The 27,500-nt window shown below is 47.5% G+C and overlaps 3 protein-coding genes across 7 annotated transcripts in view; 2 read left to right on the top strand and 1 right to left on the bottom strand.

Moving 5' to 3' along the window:
• LOC118225931 (capping protein, Arp2/3 and myosin-I linker protein 3-like) overlaps nt 1-9,723 on the top strand; it is a 35,565-nt gene extending 25,842 nt beyond the window's left edge. For 2 of the 5 annotated variants that reach the window (XM_035415049.1, XM_035415048.1), the window contains exons 31-42: nt 258-445; nt 743-822; nt 1,470-1,649; nt 1,901-2,102; nt 2,561-3,122; nt 3,306-3,637; nt 3,845-4,397; nt 5,130-5,254; nt 5,434-5,572; nt 6,687-6,758; nt 7,013-7,120; nt 8,684-9,723. In XM_035415049.1, coding sequence (XP_035270940.1) covers nt 258-445; nt 743-822; nt 1,470-1,649; nt 1,901-2,102; nt 2,561-3,122; nt 3,306-3,637; nt 3,845-4,397; nt 5,130-5,254; nt 5,434-5,572; nt 6,687-6,758; nt 7,013-7,120; nt 8,684-8,724 — 2,582 coding nt within the window. In that variant the 3' untranslated portion in view covers nt 8,725-9,723. Of the gene's footprint in view, nt 1-257; nt 446-742; nt 823-1,469; nt 1,650-1,900; nt 2,103-2,560; nt 3,123-3,305; nt 3,638-3,844; nt 4,398-5,129; nt 5,255-5,433; nt 5,573-6,534; nt 6,666-6,686; nt 6,759-7,012; nt 7,121-8,683 lie in introns of those variants that run through there. The other 3 variants (XM_035415053.1, XM_035415054.1, XM_035415050.1) reach the window with 3 other exon arrangements.
• The window catches only part of LOC118225953 (tripartite motif-containing protein 16-like), a 972,804-nt gene that overhangs the window by 762,882 nt on the left and 182,422 nt on the right, over nt 1-27,500 (bottom strand). The window lies entirely within an intron of this gene.
• Nucleotides 22,242-27,500, top strand: part of nrl (neural retina leucine zipper) — a 5,922-nt gene continuing 663 nt past the window's right edge. Inside the window, exons 1-4 of the mRNA XM_035413168.1 lie at nt 22,242-22,898; nt 23,834-24,124; nt 26,107-26,322; nt 27,267-27,500. The exon at nt 27,267-27,500 is cut by the window's right edge and continues 663 nt beyond it. Of these exons, the coding sequence (XP_035269059.1) occupies nt 22,242-22,898; nt 23,834-24,124; nt 26,107-26,322; nt 27,267-27,410 (1,308 nt within the window). The 3' untranslated portion in view covers nt 27,411-27,500. The remainder of the gene's footprint in view (nt 22,899-23,833; nt 24,125-26,106; nt 26,323-27,266) is intronic.

The raw sequence follows: 27,500 nt of genomic DNA, 5'->3' as shown, positions 1-27,500 counted from the left end.
CACACCGCCTACTTCACTCATTTATTTCTCCATCTATTCCCCTCCCTCTCTCCCTCTCTCTCTCTCTCGCTCCCTCACTTTCTCTCTCCCCTCCCCTTCCCTCTTTCCCTCTCTCTCTCCCCCTCTCCTCCTCCCCCCCTTCTCACTCTCTCTCCCCCGTCTCTCTGTCCCTCTCTCTCCCCCTCTCCTCCACCCCCCCTCTCTCTCTCTCTCCTTATTTCCCTCTCTTTCTCTCTCCCTCTCTCTCTCTCTATCAGGTTTGTGCGATGACTCCAGCTCCTCTCCCCCTGCCTCGGCTCCGCCCCTCTCCGCTCCCCTCTCCCGCTCGGCATCATGGGAGTGCCTGTCCACTCTGCCCACTCAGGGCGCGCCGCTGCATCATGTGACCCGGGTCAGGCCGAGGCCCCCACGGAGGCATCGAAGGGCGCATGCCCCCGTGGACACGGTGAGCCCCCCCCCCCCCCCCCAAACCCCCAAACGTTGCTGTAATTAATTACGGTGATATTGAACTTGACAATTTAATTTAAAACGTATTTCTTTTAAATAATGTTGTATTTATGGGGCGTCCTTGCTATGTGTTGACCCATTATCCTTTGTTTCGCGCGTAATGTTTGTCGTAAAGTTTTTGAGGACCATTTGCAGTTTACGTGAAATCATCTCTCTCTCTCTCACTCTCTCTCTCTCCCCCCCCCTCTCTCTCTCTCTCTCCCTCCCCCTCTCTCTCTCTCTCTCTCTCTCTCAGCATTGCACAGAGAATGGTGCTGTGACTCCGCTGGATGATGGACTTCCTGATTTTTACACCAAGAGAGTCTTGCCTGACAGGTACAAACTGCACACACACACGCGCACACACACACACACACGCACTCACAGGCACACACACACACACGCACTGCTGTCGGTGGAATGTGTGTGATTGTTTTCACATGTGGGAACAGCAAGCTATCCTTTTTTAAACCCAGACGAGAATAACCCATACAAATGAAAAAGAACATGCAACGAGGCAGTGACACATGATGTGTAACCCAGCAACGGTTGCCTGGTTACATGTGCAGTGCCTTTCTCTGGGATTAGGAGGCGGGGCTAACAGCAGCAGTAGCAGGACCCTGTAGATGACCTCTAAAAACGGACTGTTTATATCTCTCTCTTTTCCCTTCATTTTCCTTATCCCCCTCTTTCTTATGTTTCCCTTTACCCTCCCTCCATCCCTCTTTTCCTATTCACATCCTGCTGTTTCTTTCACCTCCTCTTTCTCGATCCCTCATCCCTTCCTCTGTTGTTTTTCCCTTTTTCTCTTTCTCGCCTTTCACATTCTCTCCGTCTCTTCATCTATCATCCTCTCTCTGCATCCTCTCTCTCTCTCTCTCTCTCTCTCTCCCTTGGCCTGCTACCTCCCCCTTCTCTCCCCCTTTCTCCATCTCTTTCCCTCTTTCTCTCCCTCCCTCTCTCTCTCTCTTTCTCCCTTTCAGTCAGTTGTCATGTCTGCATAAAGCCCAGTCTCTCAGAAGAAAGAAGAGGCGAAACATGCTGGCAATCTTCAGTTTCCGTAGGAACCGCAATTCAATCCAAGCCAATCATGGGACAGAGAGCAGAGGAGGGGGTGTGACCTCTGGAGAAGAGTGTCGGACGATGGCCATGGCACCCACTGGGTGTGTACTTAGAAATACACCTGTATTACACCTGTAGTGTGAGTTATACACCTGTATTACACCTGCAGTGTGAGTTATACACCTGTATTACACCTGAAGTATCTTTATTTGAAAGTGGAGTATTTTGTCTAAAGGTAACGTATCTTTCCCTGAAAGTTGAGTATCTTTAACTGAAAGTGAAGTATCTTTACATGAAAGTGGAGTATCTTTACCTGAAAGTGAAGTATCCTTCCTTTCCTTTCTCCCCCCAGCAATGCCACTGAAAACGTGTACACCCTGCTCCAGCCCCCAAGGATTTCTGGGAAGGCAGAGCCCTCCAGGGAAGGCCCTGATGGGAAGGTGGAGGACCAGAGGGGGGAGGACCAGGGGGGGCCGGCGGGAGTCCGGCCGGTGCAGGGCATACCACTGCCTGGTATGGGGGGACAAAAGCCCCCCTCATTCTCACCTAGACAGGTACAGTCCCGAATGTCTGAGCTGGCTACAGCCTTACCTGCTCAGCTTAGTCATCTACATTACGGCACTCAGCAGAAGCTCTTGTCCAGAGATAGAGAGATAGAGATAGAGCGTATGTTAGTCACACACAGGGCTTTAGGTAGGAAGCAAAGCTGATGACTGCCCATCATCACATCTGATAGTAGACATTAAAGACATTGTAGGTACATTAGTACATAAACCTACAGCATGACACTTCAAGACATAGTTTGTACATCAGTACAGAAACCTGCAACATAACACTAAGAGAGTCAGAGTAGGCTATCTACACCACACGTCAGTTGCAGGTGAGAAATCTCCAGACCTGTGCTCTTGTCTTGTTGTTCCTGTTTGTGTCGGCGTCTGCGCCCTCTCTCTCCCCGTGAGGAGGTGTGGGGAGACGAGCGGTCGAATCACACTTTCCCACCTGTCTCCCACAGAAGCCCGAGCCCGACCAGGAGCCGTACAGACAGACAGACAGACAGGCAGGCACAGACACACACAGACTGCAGCAGGCAGAGGTAGGCAGGCAGACAGTATCTACCATGCAGACAGACAGACAGACAGTATCTACCATGCAGACAGAAAGACAGACAGCATGTACCATGCAGACAGACCGCCAGACAGTATCTACCATGCAGACAGACAGGCAGACAGTATCTACCATGCAGACAGACAGACAGACAGTATCTACCATGCAGGCAGACAGACAGACAGACAGACAGACGGTATCTACCATGCAGATTGAAAGACTGAAGGCTGCAGTCATGTGGATTGACAGACAAACAGCCTCAGTGGACAGACAGACAGTGTCAGCAGATAGACAGACTGACAAACAGACAGTATCAGCAGATAAACAGAGAGAATTAGCAGAAAGGCAGACAGTATCAGTAGATAGACAGACAGTTTCAGCAGATGGACAGACAGCATCAGCAGATAAACAGAGAGTATTAGCAGAAAGGCAGACAGTATCAGTAGACAGACAGACTGTGTCAGCAGACAGACAGACTGACAGACAGACAGTATCAGCAGATAAACATACACACAGACCGACTGTATCAGTAGATAGACAGACAGTTTCAGCAGATGGACAGACAGTATCATCAGATAGACAGAGAGTATTAGCAGAAAGGCAGACAGTATCAGTAGACAGACAGGCGGTGTCAGCAGACAGACAGACTGACCGACAGACAGTATCAGCAGATAAACATACACACAGACAGACTGTATCAGTAGATAGACAGACAGTTTCAGCAGATGGACAGACAGTATCATCAGATAGACAGAGAGTATTAGCAGAAAGGCAGACAGTATCAGTAGACAGACAGACAGTGTCAACAGACAGACAGACTGACAGACGGACAATATCAGTAGATAGACAGAGAGTATTAGCAGAAAGACAGACAGTATCAGTAGACAGACAGACTGTATCAGCCATACAGTCTAACAGACAGACACCACCAACAGTGCAGCCTGACAGACAGACAATATTAACGGACAGACAGACAGTATCAGCAGACAGACAGACTGACAGACAGACAGTATCAGCGGACAGACAGACTGACAGACAGACAGTATCAGCGGACAGACAGACTGACAGACAGACAGTATCAGCGGACAGACAGACAGTGTCAGCGGACAGACAGACAGTGTCAGCGGACAGACAGACTGACAGACAGACAGTGTCAGCGGACAGACAGACTGACAGACAGACCGTATCAGCGGACAGACAGACTGACAGACAGACAGTATCAGCAGGCAGACAGACTGACAGACAGACAGTGTCAGCCATGCCGACGGCTGCAGTCGCACATATTGACAGACAGGCAGTATTGTACATGCAAGCAGACAGACAGACAGTATCAGCCAGTATCATACAGTCTAACAGACAAACAGTATCAATAGACAGACAGACTGACAGACAGGCAGTATCAACCATACAGTCTAACAGACAGACACCACCGACAATGCAGCCTGACAGACAGACATTTTTGGCAGACAGACAGACAGTGTCAGGCATGAGGACAGACAGACAGACACAAGGGCCACCCCCATTGGTCGAGAGGCAGGCCCCGCCCAGCGCTCAGACGGACAGACACACAAGGCCGGGGGGACCGACGGACAGACAGATGGGAGGTCCGCCCCTGGAGGAGAGGAGGCGATGCCGAGGAGGTCCGGAGGGAGGCGTCCCGCTGGGGGGGAAACCCGACCCCCCTCCCCAGAGCACCAAGCCAAACCTGGCCAAACTCAGACAGAGACCCCTGCTGGACAGCCCTGGTACTGAAACCCCAGCCCTCTGTCACCTAAAGCAGGTGCACAAGGGCCCATCTCTTTGTGCCAACTTCTGCCCTTCATTGTCTGTCTTAATTAGCTCTGTTATGCCTTGCTGGTGTTCAGACTAGTGTTGGATCAACAGCCACAGATAGCAAGTGTATCCTCCAGACTTTACTGAGCTCAAGTACTGGAGTGCACCAGCGTAGCTTAAAGAGCTGTTGGAAAACTAAACATACGGTCAATTGGCGGGAGCACAAACCAGCCGACAGACAGGGCCTCCGGCGCCTCCGGGACCTCCGGGAGTTGTGCACTCCTGGCCTAAACTCACGCCAGCCTAGTTTTTATGCCTTCGTGTTTTTGGGTATAACCATCCGGAAAGGCCTCTGTTTCTCCGGACGTCCTGTTCTGTTTGTGCAGTGAAGGCTCTGACCTAGAGCGGTGTGTATGGAAACTGCCCAACCAATTCCAGCGACGGTCGTGATAACAGCGATGCTAATGATTTTGGTTATCATGACGATGATGAGCTTGAGCAAAGCATTTTTTCCCCTCAGTTTCAAAGATAGTCTTGCTTTTGCAACTGCCCTCCTCCTTCAAATAATTTAACATTTCTCAAAATGTGCAGCAAAGGTCAAATTTGGGGAACTACCATGATTAGCGGGGATCCGAAGTTGGGCCTTTGCCTGCTGGACGTCCTGTGACTGCGTTCCTGTCCTGTCATTCCTTCACTTCCTGTAGGGCCAGAGGAGGAGGGAAGGACGGAACGAGAGAGAGACATGGGGAGAAGAGAAAAGAAAGACAGAGAAGAAGACGTGGACAGAGGAAGAGAAACTGAAGGGCGACCTCCTCCCATCCCTGAAAAGGTGTGAGTGTGTGTGTGTGTGTGTGTGTGTGAGTGTGTGAGAGGTGGAGAAAGAGGGAGAGTAAATTAAATATATTTGTGTGTGTGTGTGTGTTGGAGTGTATGTAAGGGTGTGTCTGTGGAATTCTTTGTGTTGTTACAAAGCCTGTAAGGAATCCGTCTGTTTATTCATTTCCCCAGAAGAGTAGCATGCAGCCAAATGTATCCAGTTCTGTGACCACACCAAAGGATGTATCCAATGAGAGGAAGATCCAGCCTCCCGCTCCTCCTACCTCTATCAAGCCTGTGCTAGGATTGGTTACTGGGGCTGTCTCTCAAGGTGACCCACATGCAGAACACCAAACACAATGTGGTTTCCATGATTTTTTTTTTTTTTTTTTTCCTTCCCCCATTAGGGTAGCATCAGCGACAGCTGACGCTCATCGAAGAGTCAGACCTGACAACGTACATGTTAACGTCCCAAATCCGCCTGCAGTATTTGGTACATGTTGTACCAAAACAAACTTTAAAGAAATGAAACTGACACACGGTAACCGTGTTTTATTTTAGCAGTGCAATCTGAGCGTGATCTATTTCAAACAATGTTCTTTTAAAGGTGAAATAGCGTGCTCTTTCTTTCGATGATGCACTTAATTCAGTGGTTAAATGCACCAACAAATAGACGTAGATTTTTTGGCCACTTCAAGCACTTGTTACTTTTGCTGCGGTTATGCATGTTATTTCGATCATTTCCCATTGCTGCACATGAGATCTATTAGTTTATTAATTTGATAAATTATTGTTAAAAAACCATGATTTATTAACACTAAACCACTTTTTCAGTTTTCCGTGATTTTCAACAACGTTCAGCCAATATTTTCCACAACAAACACCCAGTCTTAATTATTACTAGCATTACTACATATGATTACTAGATACCAGAAATGTTTGGTTTATCATTATAATGATGATGAGGCAGTAGTTATTATGGGTGTGATCATTATTTCTGTGATGATGATGATGATGATGAAACTGATGGCACTGATCGTAGTGATGATGATGAACTTGATGACAGTGACGATGATAATGGTGATGAAGTTGAAACTGATGACAATGTGATGGTGATGATGATGATGATGAAGTTGAAGCTGATGACAGTGATGGTGATGGCGATAGTGATGATGACTGTGATGGTAATCCATGATGATGGTGATGGTAAAGTTGAAACTGATGACTGATGGTTATAATAAAGATGGTGATGATGATGATGATGAGTGATAAAGGTGATATGTTGATGGATAGGTGAGGAGGTGGTGCGATCCACAGTGCCTGTGATGATGATGGTGATGGTAAAGTTGAAGCTGATGACTGATGGTAATAATAATGATGATGATGACAGTGATGATGATGATGATGATGATGATGAGTGATAAAGGTGATATGTTGATGGATAGGTGAGGAGGTGGTGCGATCCACAGTGCCTGTGAAGCCCCTGAGGAATAAGAAAGCCCTGTCCTGTGATGCAGGTATCCCCTCCCCACGTCCTGTGCATGCGTGTGTGCGTGTGTGTGTGTGTGTGTGTGTGCGTGTGTGTGTATCCGTGTGTGTGTGTGCGCCTGTGTGTGTGTGTGCTTGTGTGTGTGTGTGTGCGTAAGTGTCTGTGCGTGCATGTATATGTGTTTGTGTGTGTGTCTGTGTGTGTGTGTGCGCGTGTGTGTGTGTGTGTGTGTCCCCTACTCACAGCATGCCCGGTTGTGTGTGCTGTCCCCATTTGTCTCAGGCACCAGCAGGGACAGCCTCGGTACTGTGGAAAGGCCCCCAAATCGCAAACCCCCTGTGAAAAAGCCCAGACTCCCCCAGAACAGAAACAAATCTCTGGACTACCCTGGTACTATGTGTGTGTGCGTGCCTGCGTGCGTACCTGCGTGCGTGCGTGTGTGTGTGTGCACGTGTGTGGATGTGTGTGTGTGTGTGTGCATGCGTGTGTGTTTGTGTGTGTGTGCATGCGTGTGTGTGCGCATTCTTGTGTGTATGTGTATGTTTGCATGTGTATTCATGTTCCAGTGCATGTGAGTATGTATATTGATCTTGTAGGTATGCATGAATGTGTGTGTGTGCTTGCAAACCTGTATGTGTGTGTTTGTGGATGTATTGGAGCGCACGTGCATGCAAAATAGAAACAAACTGCTTTGTGGGGACAGAATTTTGTTAGACTACATATGTGAAGTGGAATCTGGCCAATCAGATGAGTTGCTCACATTATAAAGAGCATGGTGTCAAACACAAGCATCAGTGTTCCTCAGGTTTACATCAGGTCTGGTAGCAGTGTGGTTTCACTCCAAGACCTAGAAACAGACAAAGCTCACTGAGCCACATCACTGCTCTCGTACTGTTTAGAGCTTTGTCATCATCATCTTCGTCATCATCAGAATCATCATCATCAACAACATAATCATCAGCATCATCATCATCATGATCATCATCGCCATCATCATCATCATCTTCATCATCAACATCATCCTCATCATCAGTATCATCATCATCATCAACAACATCATCAGCATCATCATCAACAACAACATCGTCATCAGTGTCATCATCATCATAAACATCATCATCATCAACTTTTATTTCAGTAAGAAGTTTCTTTTTTTTTTTTTTACAAGCAAAACCTACAGGTTTATTATACAGGAGTGAATATATGGGTTTGAGTGCAGGTGTGCAGTATGAGGAAATGGGTTTGAGCTGTTTAGGGTGGGGTGTTTGGGTGGGACGGGGTGCTCGGGTGGGACGGGGTGCTCAGGTGGGACGGGGTGCTCAGGTGGGGCAGGGTGCTCAGGTGGGGCGGGGTGCTCAGGTGGGGCGGGGTGCTCGGGTGGGACGGGGTGTTTGGGTGGGACGGGGTGTTTGGGTGGGACGGGGTGCTCGGGTGGGACGGGGTGTTTGGGTGGGACGGGGTGCTCGGGTGGAACGGGGTGCTCAGGTGGGGCGGGGTGCTCAGGTGGGGCGGGGTGCTCGGGTGGGACGGGGTGTTTGGGTGGGACGGGGTGTTTGGGTGGGACGGGGTGCTCGGGTGGGACGGGGTGTTTGGGTGGGACGGGGTGTTCGGGTGGGAGGAGGTGTTTGGGTGGGACGGGGTGTTTGGGTGGGACGGGGTGCTCGGGTGGGACGGGGTGTTTGGGTGGGACGGGGTGTTTGGGTGGGACGGGGTGTTTGGGTGGGACGGGGTGTTTGGGTGGGACGGGGTGTTCGTGCTGTTTGTCAGGGGAGCTTCTACCCACTAACATGTTATTGTATTTTATACCTTCATCTCTCTGTCTTTCTCTCTCCCTCTTTCTCTTTATTTCTCACCCTTTCATTCTCCGTCTTTCTCTCTGTCTGTCCCCTCACTTTTTCTCTATCCCTCTCACCCTTTCATCGTCACTCTTTTTCTCTCTCTTTCTCTCTACAGACAGCAGCAGCGCGGCGCCTAGCAACAAGGAACCGTTGTGACGACAGCGGAACTGACCTGAGGGACGCTGCGGAGAAAGGGTTCCCATGACAACTGGGCAAATCGGGAAAGGGGGATAGAGAGAAAAATGAGGGAGAAAGAGAGTGAGAGAGATTCTATAGGCTCACCAGACGTTGTTAACCCTGAAAGTTCTGTCTCCCTACTGCCGAAGCTCAAACATTCCAACGTTATACATCTTCTGAATATTATTTGAGTGGGCGTGGTCAAGTTTACTACCGTGGCCACAGATGCTCTGTACTGTACAGCACCAGAAGCGCCTGTTACCTACCGAAACCTCCTGCAGTTGACAACCAGAGAGAACGGAAAGGAAAGCAGGAGTTGAGTATCTGGTGAGTCTAGAGAATCTGCGCTCAAACGCACACAACAACACGTAACAGTCCTCTTGCCTTTTAGTTCCCAGAATGCAATGCAGCAGACAGATGCAGGAGCTGGGATTTGAGCTTTAACAGTTTTCGCTCTCTCTCTCTCTCTCTCTCTCTACTCAGCTGATACTGTACTGTTACTTTAACTGTCACTAAGAAGAAAGTGAAACCTTTTTAAAACGTTGGACTCTCTTTCTCTGCACTAACTGCTGTTAAAATGACTGTGCTTGCAGTTTACTGAGAAGCCAAGAACTGTGAGCCCGTGTAGTATTTCTATTAGCATTATTACGATTATTATAATACATGAAATTATTCGGCAGTATTGGAACAGGTTATGGGGTGTATTTTTCTTCGCTAATTGCGTCATCAATGTTATTGGGCTTTTTTTTTCTCTCTGATACATTTTTTGATCAGTGTTAACATCGTTTGCAATGGTTGAAACTTGAAATAAGCTGTTGATAGATTTTTTTAAAATCAAATGAAACTAACCGATTTGTTATTTATTTCCTCTTTTCTTGATTGAAATGTGTGATATATTTTATGAAGTAAAAAAACTATAAATGACGTTAATGCTGTGATATATTGACTGAATAAAGAAGTCTATGATGGGAGGCCTGAGAGCATGAGCGTGTTTGTTCCTTCACCGCCTCTGAGGCCCGAAGCGTAGCCTACGTAACTACGCCAACGCAGACGCTTCCAGCTGCACAACGTCTGTTTCACGCATCAGTGCGTTCCAAAATGTGCCACCTGAAATTCTTAATGCGACGCAAGCACGAGCTGCAGTCTCAAGCATTGCAGCTAGGGGGCGCCATAGCAGGTTACAATAGGACGAAGCCGTCGTCTTCAATTTGTGCGTTCTTTTGCTCATTCTTTTACAGCTGTCCTGGATCGCCCCCTAGAGGAATCGGGTTTGTCAGCTCCACGTGGACATGAGAACGCACATTGAGTGTGCACATCCGGGCTGTGTGTTTGGCCGTACGTCGGCCTGGCGTTGTCACTTGCGTTTGCGTACTGAAGTTGGGCATGTTTCCGGCCTTACTCCCCACTGCCTCGCTCATCGCTGCCCCCGCTGGTGATGCGGGGAGGTGCAGGCGAGCGTGTCAGCCACGCAGACGTGAGTCGGATTCAGCGGGTTCATCACGTCCAGCCGGACAGGTGGGCCTGCGCGAGCGCCGAATGACCAGCAGGGGGCGCCTGTGTGTGCGATGCGCTGCTGTCTGCCGGAGCACAGTTCTGATTCTCTATCAGACTGGGGGGGGCGGGCCGCGAAAGTTGGCCCGTTCATAACCTCACACCCCCCACCCCCCCCATCCCTCCAACTCGTCAGGATAACTTTGAACTTCATCGCTACGTTTCCGTGGAAACGGCTCAACTGCCAGATGGAAAGAGATTGCGCTGTTGCCGGGTAACCTGTGGTTTCGGAAGCGCTGCCTGTGGAGACGGACACAGGCAAACAAACAGAAACCTGCGCTGGAGATTTTGGAGGCTCTGTTATCCCCGCCACTGTGTGTCTGAAGTGCGTTCCTTTTCTCAGGCAGCAACGTTTGCGTCGGGCGATTTTCCTAATCGTGCACTGACCTGCATTTCACGGAGTGTTCGCCCTGCGCATGCGATTAATAAACTTCGGCTTCAAAAAATATTCCACAGACAAAAATACACATCTCGTGTTCCAGCTTGCTGAGGGGGGAAATGGCTGGCATCACTTCCTCTCTCTTCCCATGATTCCTGGCTTCCTTAGTTCGAATGCCCCGATTGTTATTGTTTTATTCAGTGCTTCTTGGTCCCTTTGTCCGCCCTGGGGTGTGCTATTGGGGGTCCAGAGACCCCCACCAGATTCGTGGAAGAGAGCCAGGGATCCTCTTCAAAAATGGAAAATGTACATTTCCCCATAAAGGGATATTTAATTTCTTTTTTCCATATTTCATAAACAACATGTTTTTGACTTTCAGATAGTGACAGTGCGAATAATAATAATAATAATAATAATAATACATGATATGCAGAGTTCACAGCAGGGGGCAGTAGAGTCCTATGGGTGAGTGTCTATGTGAAGCCTACATAGTCTGTTGCTATGGGCAACAACTTTGCATTCAGGTAGTTTTGTGAGAACAGCTCACTTCACTTGGCCGTTCTTAGTAAAAGGTGTGTCTGATCATTATTATTTTTCTTAGTATTAATTGTCGAAACTGCTTTAGCAAATGCGGCTATGTGAAGGTATGTTCAAGTGCGAGTACCCTATTTATCCACTAGGGGGCAGTGTAAACATTTAGATACGTTTGATGCCTTTGCTTGGATTTCGAGCATCAGGTGGCCTGCAGACCCGGTGTTAAATACTTTTAACTCATTAGATGCCGGTGAAATTTGATAGCACTCCCGCAAAATCCCTGAAAATTTTCAAAGATTTGTGTTAGAAAACCGGAACTGTGTCTAAGAAGGCCTTTTTTCTGGATTCTGATGCCGATCATTTAAAAGCGTAGATTGCTTTTAAATTTGTGCTAATCTGCTGGAATCTTTGCTGGCAATGAAGGAAGAGTCTGCTCAGCCTGGCTCTGGCCATCTGCAGGACCTGCTGGTTTTTTTTTTTTTTTTGACGGTCTGTGAGCTGTGGGTGCTGTCGCCGCGGTAACAGCCAGGCCAGTACAGCGCGGCTGCCTCTTCAGTCACGACCGAAGCGCTACAGCAGCAGAGTGGCCTCCTGTCACCAATCCATCAGCAGAGAGATGCTAATGCTGTCCCCGGCAACAACGGCAAAGCAGCCTCCACTACTCTCTGTCGCTCTTTCTGTCCATCTCTCTCTCTCTCTGCTTCTCTGTCTCACACACACACACGCACACACACACACACTCATACCTCACACACACACACACACACTTTCTTCCCTCTCCGTGACCTCAGTTAAGAACGCATACAGTACGTGTCCTTTATATCAATTTCAACCCCTTCCTCTCTATCTCTCTCTCACTCTTCCCCCTTTCCTCTCCTCTCTCTCTTTCTGTCTGTTTCCCCCCCCCTCGCTTCTCACCACCCACCTCCCTGTTTTCATTCCCTCACCCCCCCCCCTTTTTTCCAAACTTCTGTCTCTTTCTATTCCTCCCTCCTTCATGTTCCCCCCTCCCTCTCCTCCTCGCTGTGGTCTTCAGTCTGACGCTGTAATGTGTTTTACATACATTTCAGAGCCCCATCCCTCTCTCTCTCCCTTTCCCTCCCCCCCTGCTCTCACTCTTCCATCCTCTCTTCCCGTCCCTCTCTGATTTCCCCTTTCACTCTCTTTCTCCCTGTCTTCCATACCTCTCTCTCTCTCTTCCTCTGCCAATCTCTCCCTATCCCTTCCCCTTTCTTCCTCACTCCATCTCTGGACTCTTAGTAAAGAGTGTTTGTGGATGAGCTGGACTCTTAGTGCAGTAGGTGAGATGGGTAAAGGATGTTTGTGGATGAGCTGGACTCTTAGTGCAGTAGGTGAGATGGGTAAAGGATGTTTGTGGATGAGCTGGACTCTTAGTGCAGTAGGTGAGATGGGTAAAGGATGTTTGTGGATGAGCTGGACTCTTAGTGCAGTAGGTGAGATGGGTAAAGGATGTTTGTGGATGAGCTGGACTCTTAGTGCAGTAGGTGAGATGGGTAAAGGATGTTTGTGGATGAGCTGGACTCTTAGTGCAGTAGGTGAGATGGGTAAAGGATGTTTGTGGATGAGCTGGACTCTTAGTGCAGTAGGTGAGATGGGTAAAGGATGTTTGTGGTGTTTCTCACCACCAGTGAGAATGTTGGTAGAAAAAATGAGCTGTAAGCCAGCTCTCGCCTAACTCTCACTCTGGTGAGCTGGACCTGTGACTTTGCTGGGCCTTTTCTGGTAGGGTGGAGATGATTCAGTAGGAGATGGTTCAGGCGGAAGTTCAAGTGGAGATGATCGAGGTGGACGTTCAGGAGGAGATGATTCATGTAGAAGTGTAGGAGGAGATGATTCAGGTGGAGGTTTATGTAAAGATGATTCAGGTGGCAGTTCAGTAGGAGATGATTCAGGTGGAAGTTCAGTAGGAGATGATTCATGTAGAAGTGTAGGAGGAGATGATTCAGGTGGAGGTTTATGTAAAGATGATTCAGGTGGCAGTTCAGTAGGAGATGATTCAGGTGGAAGTTCAGTAGGAGATGACTCAGGTGGAAGTTCAGTAGGAGATGATTCATGTAGAAGTTCAGTAGGAGATGATTCATGTAGAAGTTCAGGAGGAGATGATTCAGGTGGAAGTTCAGTAGGAGATGATTCAGGTAGAAGTTCAGTAGGAGATGATTCAGGTAGAAGTTCAGTAGGAGATGACTCAGGTGGAAGTTCAGTAGGAGATGATTCATGTAGAAGTTCAGGAGGAGATGATTCAGGTGGAAGTTCAGTAGGAGATGACTCAGGTGGAAGTTCAGTAGCAGATGAATCAGGTGGAAGTTCAGGAGGAGATGATTCAGATGAAAGTTCAGGAGATGATTCAGGTGGGTTTTGGGGTTTGGGGGTTTGGGTTTGGCGCTTGCTTGCCGGCCCACGTTTGGCGTTTTTATCTAGAGTGACTCACCCGACCTGGGAGCCGGGCCCACTGCACGGCGAAATTACAGTGATTACATCGCCGAGGGCCGCAATTATATTCCTGTTCATGTCATCAAGGACGTTATTACTAATAATTATGCTGTATTACCACCCCTCCACCTCCACCCCCTCCTCCTCCCAGCATCCTCTACTTCCATCCTGCAGAGCCAAATATCTGTTCAGCCGTGAAGCGCGCGTGCGCTGCCGTCGATGGCAGAGGAAGCCGCCAGGTTTCGAGTAAACGCACGGAACTGATCGGTGAGTTAGGAGAGACGCTCTCGCAATTAGATCCGGCCAAAAATTTGAGATTTAAATCTTTATTTTAGGTGGAAAAATTAGGAAACCAACTTTTCCAACTGTTACATGTTACAAACCAAACATGTGCAGTCCCTCTCCCCTTCTCCCCCTCTCTCCTCTATCTCTCTCTCTCTCTCTCTCTCTCTCTCTCTCCCTCTCCCCCTCTCCCCTTCTCCCCCCCTCTCTCTCTCTCTCTCTCTCCCCCTCTCTCTCTCCGGAGTGGAGCCTGAGCTCAGTGTGCTTAGGACTAACGCGGTGAAGCTCGCTCACCACAGCCCTCCGTAATCACACTCTTAATGCCCCCCCCCCGCCCCCCCCCCCCCCCCCCCCCCCCCCCCCCCCCCCCCCCCCGCCGTGGGCACCTGCGTCTGCCAGCCAATTAGCAGCGTGCCGCTGCAACCGCATCGCCAGGGAACCGAAACCCCAGCAGAGCTGAGGGGGACGGGCTCAGTGCGGCTCATTACCTTCTCCAAACGAGCTTCCAGTTTGCCCTGAGACTGTAAACCTGTACTCACCAGAACCATTTCATTCTTCTTCACTGTGGTTCCCTCTCACTCTCTCTCTTTCTCTCTCTCTCTCTGTCTCCCTCTTGAGTCTGGAGAAGTGGGAAATATTTGAATGATTGACAGTTTTTTTATTATTTGTATTGACTTGCTTTTAAGATCTCTGTTCCAGTGTGCAGAACTCTTAATACACCTCACCTGGACACCCAAAACTCTCACCTGTGCATCCACCATCCTCACCTGTACACTAACCACCCTCACCTGTACACACACAATTCTCACCTGTACACTAACCACCCTCACCTGTACACCCACAATACTCACCTGTACACCAAACACCCACACCTGTACACCCACAATACTCACCTGTACACCAAACACCCACACCTGTACACCCACTAGCCTCATCATCATCTCTGAAATCACAAACACAAAACAAATGCCCATGCGCATCAGTGCACCTGAGCTACTTCCTGTCTGAGCACACAGAAACCCTGCATGGAAACACTTGGATAATCTGTGTAGACACATCTATGTACACACACCTTGTATATCTGCACAGACACAAATGGATTACCTGTGCAGACACACGTGGAATACTAGCGTGGGCGCACCTGTTGTGACACACTTGCTGTAAGACACACCTAGAAAACCTCTACAAACATACGAGGGTATCGGGGGTGGTTCTAGATTGCATCGACAGGACGGGCATTTTGAAATATCACTTGTGCTTCCATTTCACATGTAATGGGCCCCTCTCATGCACCAATTGTAATTTCAGCATTGTTGAGAGCAGACAATGAAATAAATTGAACTGACAGACGAGTGGATTGTTTCTAAGAGGTTGTACATTTGTCTTAGAGAAAGGTAAACCCAAATCTTGAACTCCAACACATTTTCCATTTATATAATGGTCCTTACAATGACTAATAAAAAAATTTAAAAAATGCATAAATGTAGGCCTAAATCAAAAATAGAACATGCTTATAAAATCATACTTACTGTAATTTTACTTCAACGGATTCAACATAGAATATTTACATTACTTCTACCACCTTGCTTTAAATAGATCCAAGCAAATCTCAACTGATTTCCCACTGAAACCAGTTATTAATACTGTCGTGGTATTTAACAAAAGGTGATTAACAGAAATATCAGTGTAATCTAGCTTATTTACAACAAAAACATCATCATCAATGACAACAACAATATTATTATTAATAATAATAATAATAATAATAATAATAATAATTTGTGATTGTGTGTGTGTGTCTGTGTGTGTGCGTGTGTGCATGAGTGTGTGTGTATGTCTGTGTTTGTGTGTGTGTTTGTGTGTGATTGAGAGTGTGTGTGTGTGTGTGTGTGTGAGAGTGCGATACAGAGTGGAGGTACACCTCTTCCTATTTCAGCCTTTTGTCATGGTTTTCATTTGCAGGCCTGTTGGTTCAGGACTAAGCTGTTCCCCCGGAAACTGAGATAACAGGAGAGAGAGAGGGGGGGAGTGAGAGAGAGGTCACAGATATGGACCCACACACATGGCTCAGTAAGCTGTTCAATGTTCCAAAAGCATTATTTATTTATTTATTTATTTTGTTGTTGGCCCATCTGTATGAAGAACTGGCCATACAAAATGGAGATGTTTGGACTACAGTAACCATGTCAAAACACTGCATGAGAAAGTAACAGCGGACACACAGTCAGAGAAAAACCAGGCAAGGGGGAAATCAAATAAGTCGGAATTGGCAATAAAAGACTAAACCAGAATCCTTAGGTCCTCCCTGTTACTGAGCAAGAGCTGAGGGAGAAACTTCAGGTCCTCAAAGGTGGAGAATTTAAACTCCTTCTCTATGCAGCTCGCCTGGTTCTGCTGTCATCCACTGAACAGGGCTTACGACAGGGCCTGGACATGCTGGAACAGTACTGTCAGTCCTGGGCCTGGGCAATAATCAAGAAGAAGCTTAAATAATGATTTTTCTAAAAAAAAGGTCTAGGACTCAATGCGCACACACACACACACACACAGGCACAAACAATATTTCTCCTGCCCTCAAAACACACACACACACGCACACACACAAATGCACGCACACACATAGACTCATCCATGCATGCAAGCACACACACACACCTATACACTCAAATACATGCACATACAAACTCGCAGATACATAGACTCATGCATTCATGCAAGTAAGCACACATACACATACACACACATGCACATCCACACCTGTCACACACACACACACACACACAGCAGTCCGGATTAGTGAGGTCAGCTTTTAAGGATCGTTAAAAAAGTGCTCACCAAGCACTTCTCTTCTTAACAAAATTAAAAGCAGCAAAAACTACGATCACCGCACACTGTTAATGATGCAGCCAATGACTGTATGGGGAGCGTTTGTGACCACAGCCTCAAAACAGCAGTTCATTTAGAAACATCAAATCTAAGGCATTAAAAGACAGTGAAGCCGCGACGCTAAAGGAAGAGCAAGTTTGAGTCTAAGTACGATGCTAAGGATGCTAAGGTTAACACTGTTTTTACAACGTCATTACTCTACCCCTGCAGGTTGCTCTTTGCGATAGATGTCTGCAACCACTGCGGCTGGCCAGCAGGTGGGGGTAGAGAGCTGGTTACCCTGTCTGCAGAGCACCTTGGCAATCAACAATCCAAATGCCGGTCAAAAGGTGTACACTAGATTAACAGATTAATAGAGTTTAATATGGCACTGGCTGCACAGAACAGCGTTGTATATGTTTTTTATTGGTAAATTTGTATTATTTGTTGAGTACCACGGACACCTGATGCCATTTACAAGTTACAGGAGTAATGTGATTGGTCCACAGTCAGCCAATGGTGAGGAGCATTGGAGGAGGACCCTTGGACCTGTACGCTCTGGATCGGATACAGTGGTGAGATTCTGATGGGATCTTTTCCATAGAAGCATTTGTGGCTAATTTTGATTTTATTTAGCTCTTTAACTGAAAAAATCATCAAAACTGAAAACATTTTTTGTGTAATTATTGATGATTGTTCCCATTTTTCATTTTATTCTTTGTATCATTTATCAGTTTATTATTATTGTTGTTGTTGTTGTTGTTGTTATGACCTTCCTGAATTAAATCAGATAAGAAGAGAGTTCATGACTTGTCTTACAGTATCTGAAGTTGAGCTCAGATTAGGTGTGCACCTTATGCAGGTGGGGGAGGCTGAAGCCTCAGTGAGTAATGCTCTAAGAGAATCCCACTGAATCACCTCTCAAAGAGGTGAAGTGAGAACAGGAAAAGGGGGAGAAATTAAACAGCCCCCCCCCACCTCCACCCCAAAGTGACCTACTCAAATACTAAAAAGAAGCTTGTTCACAAATTGGGATGTTGGGCTTGCCAACAAAGTTCATTTGGATTTAATTAAACTGAATTTAATTTAACTGAAAAAGAAAAAAGTGAGAGAATTGTTTGTCGTGTTTATATCTATTCCATGTGTGAGAGAAAAGAGAGAGAGAGACAGTAAGAGGGGAGGGGGTAAGTGAATGAGAGAGAGAGAAAGAGAGAGGAGGGGATGGGGAGAGAGAATGGGAGTGAGAGATAGGAGGGGAACAGAGGGGGGAGAGAAAATGAGAGAGAGAGAGAGAGAGAGATGGGAGGGGAACAGAGGGGGGAGAGAGAATGAGAGAGAGCGCTGGACAGAGGGGGGAGGGGGAGGGATAGAGAGAGAGGGTGAGAGTTAATGACACAGACAGACTGAGTCCCTCTCTACAGTGTCAGTCTGTCAGTCGCTGTCATGGTGGAGACAAGGACAGACCAGCAAAGCCTCTCTCTGACACCCGGTAAGAATGACATCTCTTCTGCCCCCTCTCCCCTCCTCCTTACCCCCCCTTGCACCCCCCTTCCTCCCCACAGGCCCCCGTCCCTGCAAAGGGGTGCTCTTACCCTGTTGAGCAGTGATGTAGACCCTGTAAAACTCCATTCAGTTACCAGAAAACTGCTCTCTTTCACTGAATCGGCACAGGGGGAGCGATTTCTACTACTCTCAGTATTATTATTATTATTATTATTATTATTATTATTATTATTATTATTAATCGGATTGTCTGCTGCTGAGCTATGTCCTGTCATTGGAGTTGGAGCTGTGATAGGCCAGTTAGACAGCCCAGCCCTGCCATTAGCTTTTAGCGCTTGGTTTTCCCTGGAAGTGAACGTGCAGGCGGGGAAAGGGGCTCGTCACTGACATTTCTCTCCTGATTTTGGGCTGTGTCGTGCGTTCTTCGGTGGGCACCGAGCCAGAATGGTGGTGGATGTGAGCGGGTCTCCATGAAACTGGAAAGAAGAACAAAAACTTGTTTAATCGCGACTGACTCGAACATTCATAGAAACCGATGTCAGGCAGTCAGAATTCTGTGAGAGGGGGAGCTAGTTTTCTTTTTTTTTTTTTTTAAAACATTGCAGCATGTTTCAGCTGTATCTCCAGCCTTTGCAGATCAATCACTGTACTTTTAAATGTGTTTCATCCTGGGAACCAAAAATGACGCCCCTCATACCATGACGTCACATAGGAAGATAATAGCATGGCATTAATATTGACTGGCTGACATTCTTTGGGGCTTCAGTAATCCATTCTGATTGGGGAATAATCACTGTCAGTATTCCTCTGAATTTTAGATCATGGGCATTGGGTGATCACAGAACATCAGGATGGTTGGCTTATCTAGAGGAAAACGCTGGACAACACATTGACAGTCTGCTTTGATGTGCTCATCAGTCACCATATGACGCATTGTTCTTTAAAAAATCATTTAAGGTTTGAGGGATTGATATGACTTGAATGTAAATGCTTGTTTGAGCGGAATTATTTTTTTTGATGACAGGCTTTGATTTGTGATTTCAATGTGGAAAGTGAAAAAAGTCAGAAACCTTCACTGTCATAATGATTTTTTTTAATTGTTTGATTCTGTGGTTCTATACATTTTGAGAATTTATCTGAGCTTCTGTGAGTTTCTGAGTTAAGTTTTGTGAGTTTTCGTAAGTTACTTTGAGTATTGTTATTTTTTGTGATTTTGTGACTTTCTCTGGCATTTTTGTGTCCAGAAAAATATCTTTTGTGGATCTCAATGCTCTTTTCTCAATCTGCAGTCCATGATCTTGGATCTGTGGGATCCCTTTCAATCTGTGATCACTGATCCAGGATCTGTGGATCCCTTTCAGTCATTGATCACTGATCCTGGATCTGTGGGATCCCTTTCAATCTGCGATCACTGATCCAGGATCTGTGGATCCCTTTCAATTTGTGATCACCAACCCTGGATCTGTGGGATCCCTTTCAATCTGTGATCACTGATCCTGGATCTGTGGGATCCCTTTCGATCTGTGATCACTGATCCTGGATCTGTGGGATCCCTTTCAGTCTGTGATCACAGATCCTGGATCTGTGGGATCCTGTGATCACTGACCCTTTCTCCACAGAGCTGTACAGTGGTTTAGTGAAATGGGTCTTTACCAAGGTGAATGTGTGCCGTGTAGCGATGAGACTTAGCGGCATGTGTTTAGCCGGCTGTGCTATCAGCACTGCCAGCTTCGGTAGCTGGCTGTGTGGATGAAGCGCTACCCATAAGCCCCGCTCGTCTCCCTCGAGAAGGACGCGTCAGAGCCGCGTAGGGACACTGAGCAGGCCGAGGCGCAGCGGGAGCTCTCGCAAGATTTTCAAAGGCGCAAGAAACGTCCTCAGGGCGATCCAAAAGGGGGCACAGCAATTTCACAGAGGAGGGAGAGAGAGGGGACAGGGAAGAGTGCTTTTAATAATTGTGTAACGATTGAATAATTGTTGATGATCACGATCCTGTGGTAGAAAATGGCCGCCTTTTTTCATAACTTGCTTCACTGGGGGCAGTGATTGACAGCCCTGTGGGATCTACATTCATGCAGCGCTATTAGAAACCTCGCTCTCCCAGAATGGCTGCAGGTTTCATTCCCATCAGGGGTAACAGCCAGCGACTCATGATAAATATGCATGCATACCCACATTCACACCCACCCTCACTCTCTCTCTCTCTCTCACACACACGCACACACACACACACACACACACACATTCGCACACACACACACCCTCTTCCATACACAAACACACACCCTCTCACACACATGCAGGCACACACACTCTCATACACACACACACCCAGCCTCACACTCTCACACACACACACACACACGCTGTCACACACGCACACACACCCTCACACACACATACACATGCACACACACCCTCTTCCACACACATGCACGCACACACACAAATAAAAACACATACACATACACACACACACACACACAAACACAGCCTCACTCACAGACACACACACCCAACCTCATACACATTAATATGTACATGTAAATTTATGTAAAACAAATGCTGAAAAAACTTTTTCAAAAAAAAGAGTCATATTATGCTAAATGCATCCTGGCTTTTCTGTTCTACAAATCTATATGAAATATTAAGCCTCTGGTTCAATCTGGAGCGTAACTATGGCAACTGTTTTTTTTTTCCAGATACACTTAGAATTAAGAGGAACACGTTAGAATGAAATATTTTGTAACTCAGTGGCAATATATTTTCCTCTCAAATAGGGCACAATTTGCTCTTGAACAGAACACAAAAGACCTGGATTACAAATGACAAGACTGTTTTGGTAGAGTCAGTGAAATTCAGTTCATTTCCATCTGATTTGATTTGATTTGATTTGATTTGGTTTGATTTGATTTGATTTGATTTGATTTGATTTGATTTGATTTGATTTGATTTGGTTTGGTTTGATTTGATTTGATTTGATTTGATTAGATTTGATTTGATTTGGTTGAGAGGATCAGATTTTGCTCGTCAGCTCAGCTCAAACTAATACGATTCAGCTCAGATTCATTCAGTCGTATTCTATATGTAAATGAAGCACAATAGTGTTCTCCACGTATACTATACTTTTCAGGGTGAGTCGGGTATCGCAGTGCTGCTGGTTTTCCGTTCCACCTGGCGGTTCACTGGCTGATTACTCTCAGTGGTGATTGGTCAGTGATCCCGCTTACCTGGGGGTCCAAGGCTTAACTTAGTTCCCGATTTAGAGGGGAAGAATATACAGCAGCTACACTGCTTGGGTATCCCTGACTGATCTAATTTTACATCAGGCCTCCTGAATTCAGTTTTGATGCTGACTGACACCAAATATTTAACCATAAGAAGAAAGAAAAAAAACAAATTATTTTGAAAGAAAATGGATCACAAATCACAAATATGATCATTGCATTTTACAGATATTTATATTGTACATCAAATGTATTTTTTGTAAAGAAAAAAAAACAATGGTGATGTATAAACACATTTGTAAAAATATGTATTTGAAAAGCATAGTGAATTTATTCATTCTACCAGCGAGCACATAATTCCACTTTTTAAACTAATCCCTCAAATCCCAGATGACCGCTGACCAACCAGTGCCATTTATTTCAGTTTTAATGTAAACTGCTGTGCCAGTAATGAGTTTCTCTCTCTGTCTCCCTCTCCCCCCCTCTCTTTCTCTCTTTCTCTCTCCTTCTCTCACTCTCTCTTCTCTCTCCCCATTTCTCAGGATTATCGCAGGAAAGGCAGCGCTAAGAGCATTTTAGGAGGGAGGATCTCCTCTGCACATGCTAACACACATCTTCTGTATGCACACACTAACACACAAATCTCCCGTAAGCACATGCTAACACACATCGCTTGTAAGCACACACTAACACACTCAGCAACCATGACCTCCCCGCCTCTCCCGCTCCCCTCCCTGCCCCCGAGTCCATTGGCCATGGAGTACCTCAACGATTTCGACCTGCTCAAGTTTGAGGTTAAGCCAGACACCCCTCCGCTGCTGGCCCCCTGTTCATTCCCCAAATCTGGCCCCCATAACCCCTCTAGCCCCTCCTACCTCAGTCAGGCCACCCAGGACTCCAGCGTGAGCTCCACCCCCTACAACTCGCTGCCCCCCTCCCCAACGCTTAGTGACACCCAGCCCCCTCCCTCCTCCTCCTCCTCTTCCTCTACCCTTTCTCTCTCCTCTTCCTGCTCATCCCTCTCTATCCCTCTCACCATCCCTAGTGGCTACCCTTCTAGCCTGAGCTCTGGTTCCCATGGCAACCCCAACAGTAGCCCCGCCCCCAATGCTGACCCCGCCCCTGGCCCCACCCACGGCCCCACCCCTGCCTCTCTGGAGGACCTGATCTGGCTGGCAGCATTGCAGCAGCAGTTTGGAGGGGGGGAGGGCGGGGCGGGGCAGGTGTCGGTGCTGGGGTCACTGGGCGGGGCCGGGGGCGGAGTCGGAGAGAGAGACCGGGGCCCTGCAGGGACCTTCCTGGGGTGCGAGGACGCTGTGGAGGCACTGCTCAATTCTGCAGCTGCCGCAGTCAGCTCACAGGTAAGAGTGTGTGTGTGTGTGTGCGTGTGCGTGTGTGTGTGTGTGCGTGTGTGTGTGTGTGTGTGTGTGTGCGTGCGTGTGAGTGTGCATGTGTGTGTGTGCGTGTGTATGCATATGTGTGTGGATTTTTGCTTTTACAAGTGCTGTTTATATTATTACCAATTCAGCAATCAAAGAGATGCCCTCTCTCTTTCTCATTTTTCTCTCTCTCCCCCTCCTCTTTCCTCTGTCTCCTGTCTCTCTCTCTCTGAATGTTCAACGTCTGCTATAATGGCAAGAAATGTGTCTGTAAATATTACCAGTGTGCATAATCTACAGTTTAAGCACTGAATACTAGTACAGTGGATGTGTTTTTGTCTCTCAGTTCCCCCATGTTGGCTCAGAGATGCACAGTGGATGTGTTTTTGTCTCTCTCAGTTCCCCCATGTTGGCTCAGAGATGCACAGTGAATGTGTTTTTGTCTCTCTCAGTTCCCCCATGTTGGCTCAGAGATGTACAGTGGATGTGTTTTTGTCTCTCTCAGTTCTCCCATGTTTGCTCAGAGATGTACAGTGGATGTGTTTTTGTCTCTCACTTCCCCCATGTTGGCTCAGAGATGTACAGTGGATGTGTTTTTGTCTCTCAGTTTCCCCATGTTGGCTCAGAGATGTGCAGTGGATGTGTTTTTGTCTCTCAGTTTCCCCATGTTGGCTCAGAGATGTGCAGTGGATGTGTTTTTGTCTCTCAGTTTCCCCATGTTGGCTCAGAGATGTACAGTGGATGTGTTTTTGTCTCTCAGTTTCCCTATGTTGGCTCAGAGATGTACAGTGGATGTGTTTTTGTCTCTCTCAGTTTCCCCATGTTGGCTCAGAGATGTACAGTGGATGTGTTTTTGTCTCTCAGTTTCCCCATGTTGGCTCAGAGATGCACAGTGGATGTGTTTTTGTCTCTCTCAGTTCCCCATGTTGGCTCAGAGCTCCAGTGCTAGCCTCCAGGACTCCGGCAGCGACAGCGGAGGTGACTCCTGCTCTAAAACCTCAGACCCCTGCCACCGCCCGCCCCTCCTCTTCCTCCCTCCTGGCACCGCCCCCTCCCTCCCCTCCAACACCCCGGGCTCTGCCCCTTACCCACAACCCCCAAGCCCCCACAGCCGACTGCACCACCATCACCACCATCACCACCCCCACCTGCCCCTGCATGGCCATCATCATCATCATCACCATCATCATCATCTCCAGCTCAACCAGGTACAGGGGGCGACGCTCACCTGGATGGGAGCGCATAGCATGGGAGTACACTGTATGAAAAACTGAGTGGGAGGGGGCTAAATCAACCGCAGGCATTTTTGATTACTAACCTCTTTTGGCCAAACGACCTTTATCGGTGATTTAAAACGGGATTTATTTAAATTGCATTCATTAGCTGTTTTATTGCGTCTGGTCTAAACAAATAAAAAAAAACAGAAGTGGTGTCAGCTCCGCCGCTCTTACGCGAGAGCGGATCTGAAAGAGAGAGGGATCGTGCAGCGAAGGATTGAGATTAAGAATGAGGAAACGTGCGCACGTGCTCCTGTCTCTCTCACAAGGTCAGCAAGCACGTCCCCTGGGACGCCCGTGTCTCCGAGCTCCTGAAACCACGTCTGCTGTGGTCAGGGACAGAGGACACGGCGCAAACGCCGATTGCAAACCGGTCAATCTACTACTATAGTTTATGCTAATTTAAGATTGCTAACTTATGTTCGTCTCGTTGGCATGGGAGCCATGTGCTTGTAATTCAAACGCTGCCCAACATCATCTATTTCCTACAAGTCATGGAACGTACAAGGAGTTATGTTTTGGTGCAAGGGTACATGTACAGATTACCTGCTGGCAGAGGTACATATGTGTACAGCTGGGCTGTGAGCCTGATACAGTTGTGTACAGAGGTTTACGAGGAGTACAGACGTGTCGTAGCCATCGATCTGGAGAGCAGTTTAAGTGGTGTGTAGGTGTGCTGGGGAATTGCGAATCAGGTACAGTTCTGTACGGGAGTTTTAGAGGTGTACAGGTGTGTTATGAGTTAGGTACAGTTCTGTACAGGAGTTTTAGAGGTGTACAGGTGTGTTATGAGTTAGGTACAGTTCTGTACAGGAGTTTTAGAGGTGTGTGGGTGTGCAGATGTGTTATGAGTTAGGTACAGTTCTGTACAGGAGTTTTAGAGGTGTACAGGTGTGTTATGAGTTAGGTACAGTTCTGTACAGGAGTTTTAGAGGTGTACAGGTGTGTTATGAGTTAGGTACAGTTCTGTACAGGAGATTTAGAGGTGTACAGGTGTGTTATGAAGTAGGTACAGTTCTGTACAGGAGTTTTAGAGGTGTGTGGGTGTGCAGATGTGTTATGAGTTAGGTACAGTTCTGTACAGGAGTTTTAGAGGTGTACAGGTGTGTTATGAGTTAGGTACAGTTCTGTACAGGAGTTTTAGAGGTGTACAGGTGTGTTATGAGTTAGGTACAGTTCTGTACAGGAGATTTAGAGGTGTACAGGTGTGTTATGAAGTAGGTACAGTTCTGTACAGGAATTTTAGAGGTGTACAGGTGTGTTATGAGTTAGGTACAGTTCTGTACAGGAGATTTAGAGGTGTACAGGTGTGTTATGAAGTAGGTACAGTTCTGTACAGGAGATTTAGAGGTGTACAGGTGTGTTATGAAGTAGGTACAGTTCTGTACAGGATTTTTAGAGGTGTACAGGTGTGCTGAGGCCGGTGGGGGCAGGTTACATATGACATGTGGAGCAGGATTATATCGGCTATTATTGTTGTGCATAATCCCGCTCACTGTCATAGACACTCAGTCAGATTAACTGATGAATCAATGACAGATTATGGACGTGTCACAGTAGAGTGTCCACAATGCCTCTCTCTCTCTCTCTCACGCACACACACAAACACACAAGCTGACATTTCTACTTAATTATATGAAGTATTAACCTCCATCTCAGTGCAGTGTTAATGTACTGTAGTGCGCAGTGTGTATGTACTGTACTGTATTAACTCCCTCTCTCAGTGCAGTGTTAATGTACTGTAGTGCGCAGTGTGTATGTACTGTACTGTAACTCAGTGTTAATTTAGTGCAGAATTCAGTCGGTCAGTGCTGCACAGTTTCTCAGTGCAGGGTTGGATGTAATCGGTCAGTGAGCGTGTTTGTATAATCTAACGCCCCCCCCCCCCCCCCCCCCCCCCCCCTCCCCGGCAGTGCGGGCTGGAGGAGCGGTTCTCGGACGAGCAGCTGGTCAGCCTGTCGGTGCGGGAGCTGAACCGCCACCTCCGCGGCGTGAGCAAGGACGAGGTGGTGCGGCTGAAGCAGAAGCGGCGCACGCTGAAGAACCGCGGCTACGCCCAGTCCTGCCGCTACAAGCGGCTGCAGCACCGCCACGCGCTGGAGTCCGAGAAGCACGTCCTCACCCAGCAGGTAACCGGGCGGGGCCGGGCGGGGCTGGGCGGGGCACGTCCTCACCCAGCAGGTAACCGGGCGGGGCCAGGCGGGGCACGTCCTCACCCAGCAGGTAACTGGGCGGGGCCGGGCGGGGCTGGGCGGGGCTGCTCGTAACATTGCACATCTACGCTCAGTTGCACACAGCTGAGCTCCACTGAAAGCGTCCGCACAGCTTCTCAAGCAACCGCATGAGACTAATCACTACTGCATCATACTAATCACTACTGCATCATACTAATCACTACTGCATCAGACTAATCACTACTGCATCAGACTAATCACTACTGCATCATACTAATCACTACTGCATCATACTAATCACTACTGCATCATACTAATCACTACTGCAGCAGACTAATCACTACTGCATCAGACTAATCACTACTGCATCATACTAATCACTACTGCATCATACTAATCACTACTGCATCAGACTAATCACTACTGCATCAGACTAATCACTACTGCATCATACTAATCACTACTGCATCATACTAATCACTACTGCATCAGACTAATCACTACTGCATCAGACTAATCACTACTGCATCAGACTAATCACAGCTGCATCAGACTAATCACTATTGCATCAGACTGATCACAACTGCATCAGACTAATCACTACTGCTCACAACTGTGCAGAATTAATCAAAACTGTCCATGACTAATCACAACTGTGCAGTACTATTCAAACTGTGCATTTGAAATCGAAAGATGAAAATGAGACAAAAGAACAGACAATCAGCATATTAAAGAACAGCTGCATTGTGTTGAATTTTCAGCTGTGAAAAATTAAGTTAACAGATAACTGACAGTTGTTATTTCTCTCTTTCTATTTCTGTCTCTCTCTCTTCCCCTCCTTCCCACCCTTTCACCCTCTCTCACTCCTTCTCTCTCTCACTCCCCCCCCCCCCCCTCAGCTGGAGCAGCTGCAGTGTGAGTTCGCTCGGGTTCTGAGGGAGAGGGACACCTACAAGGCTCGCTACGAGAAGCTCGCCGGCTCCAACGAGGCTCCGCCCCCACACGCCAGCCGCGCCGCCTCGCCGCCAGACTACTTCCTGTGAGGGACGCCCGACACCAGACTACTTCCTGTGAGGGACGCCCAACACAGGGCGGGGAGAGAGAGGGAGAGAGGGAGAGAGAGTGAGAGAGAA

This window comes from Anguilla anguilla, chromosome 4 (assembly GCF_013347855.1).
Source record: "Anguilla anguilla isolate fAngAng1 chromosome 4, fAngAng1.pri, whole genome shotgun sequence".
NCBI classification, from domain to species: domain Eukaryota; kingdom Metazoa; phylum Chordata; class Actinopteri; order Anguilliformes; family Anguillidae; genus Anguilla; species Anguilla anguilla.
Note: the sequence above shows the minus strand (reverse complement) of the source record. Positions and strands in the feature narration are given on the sequence as shown.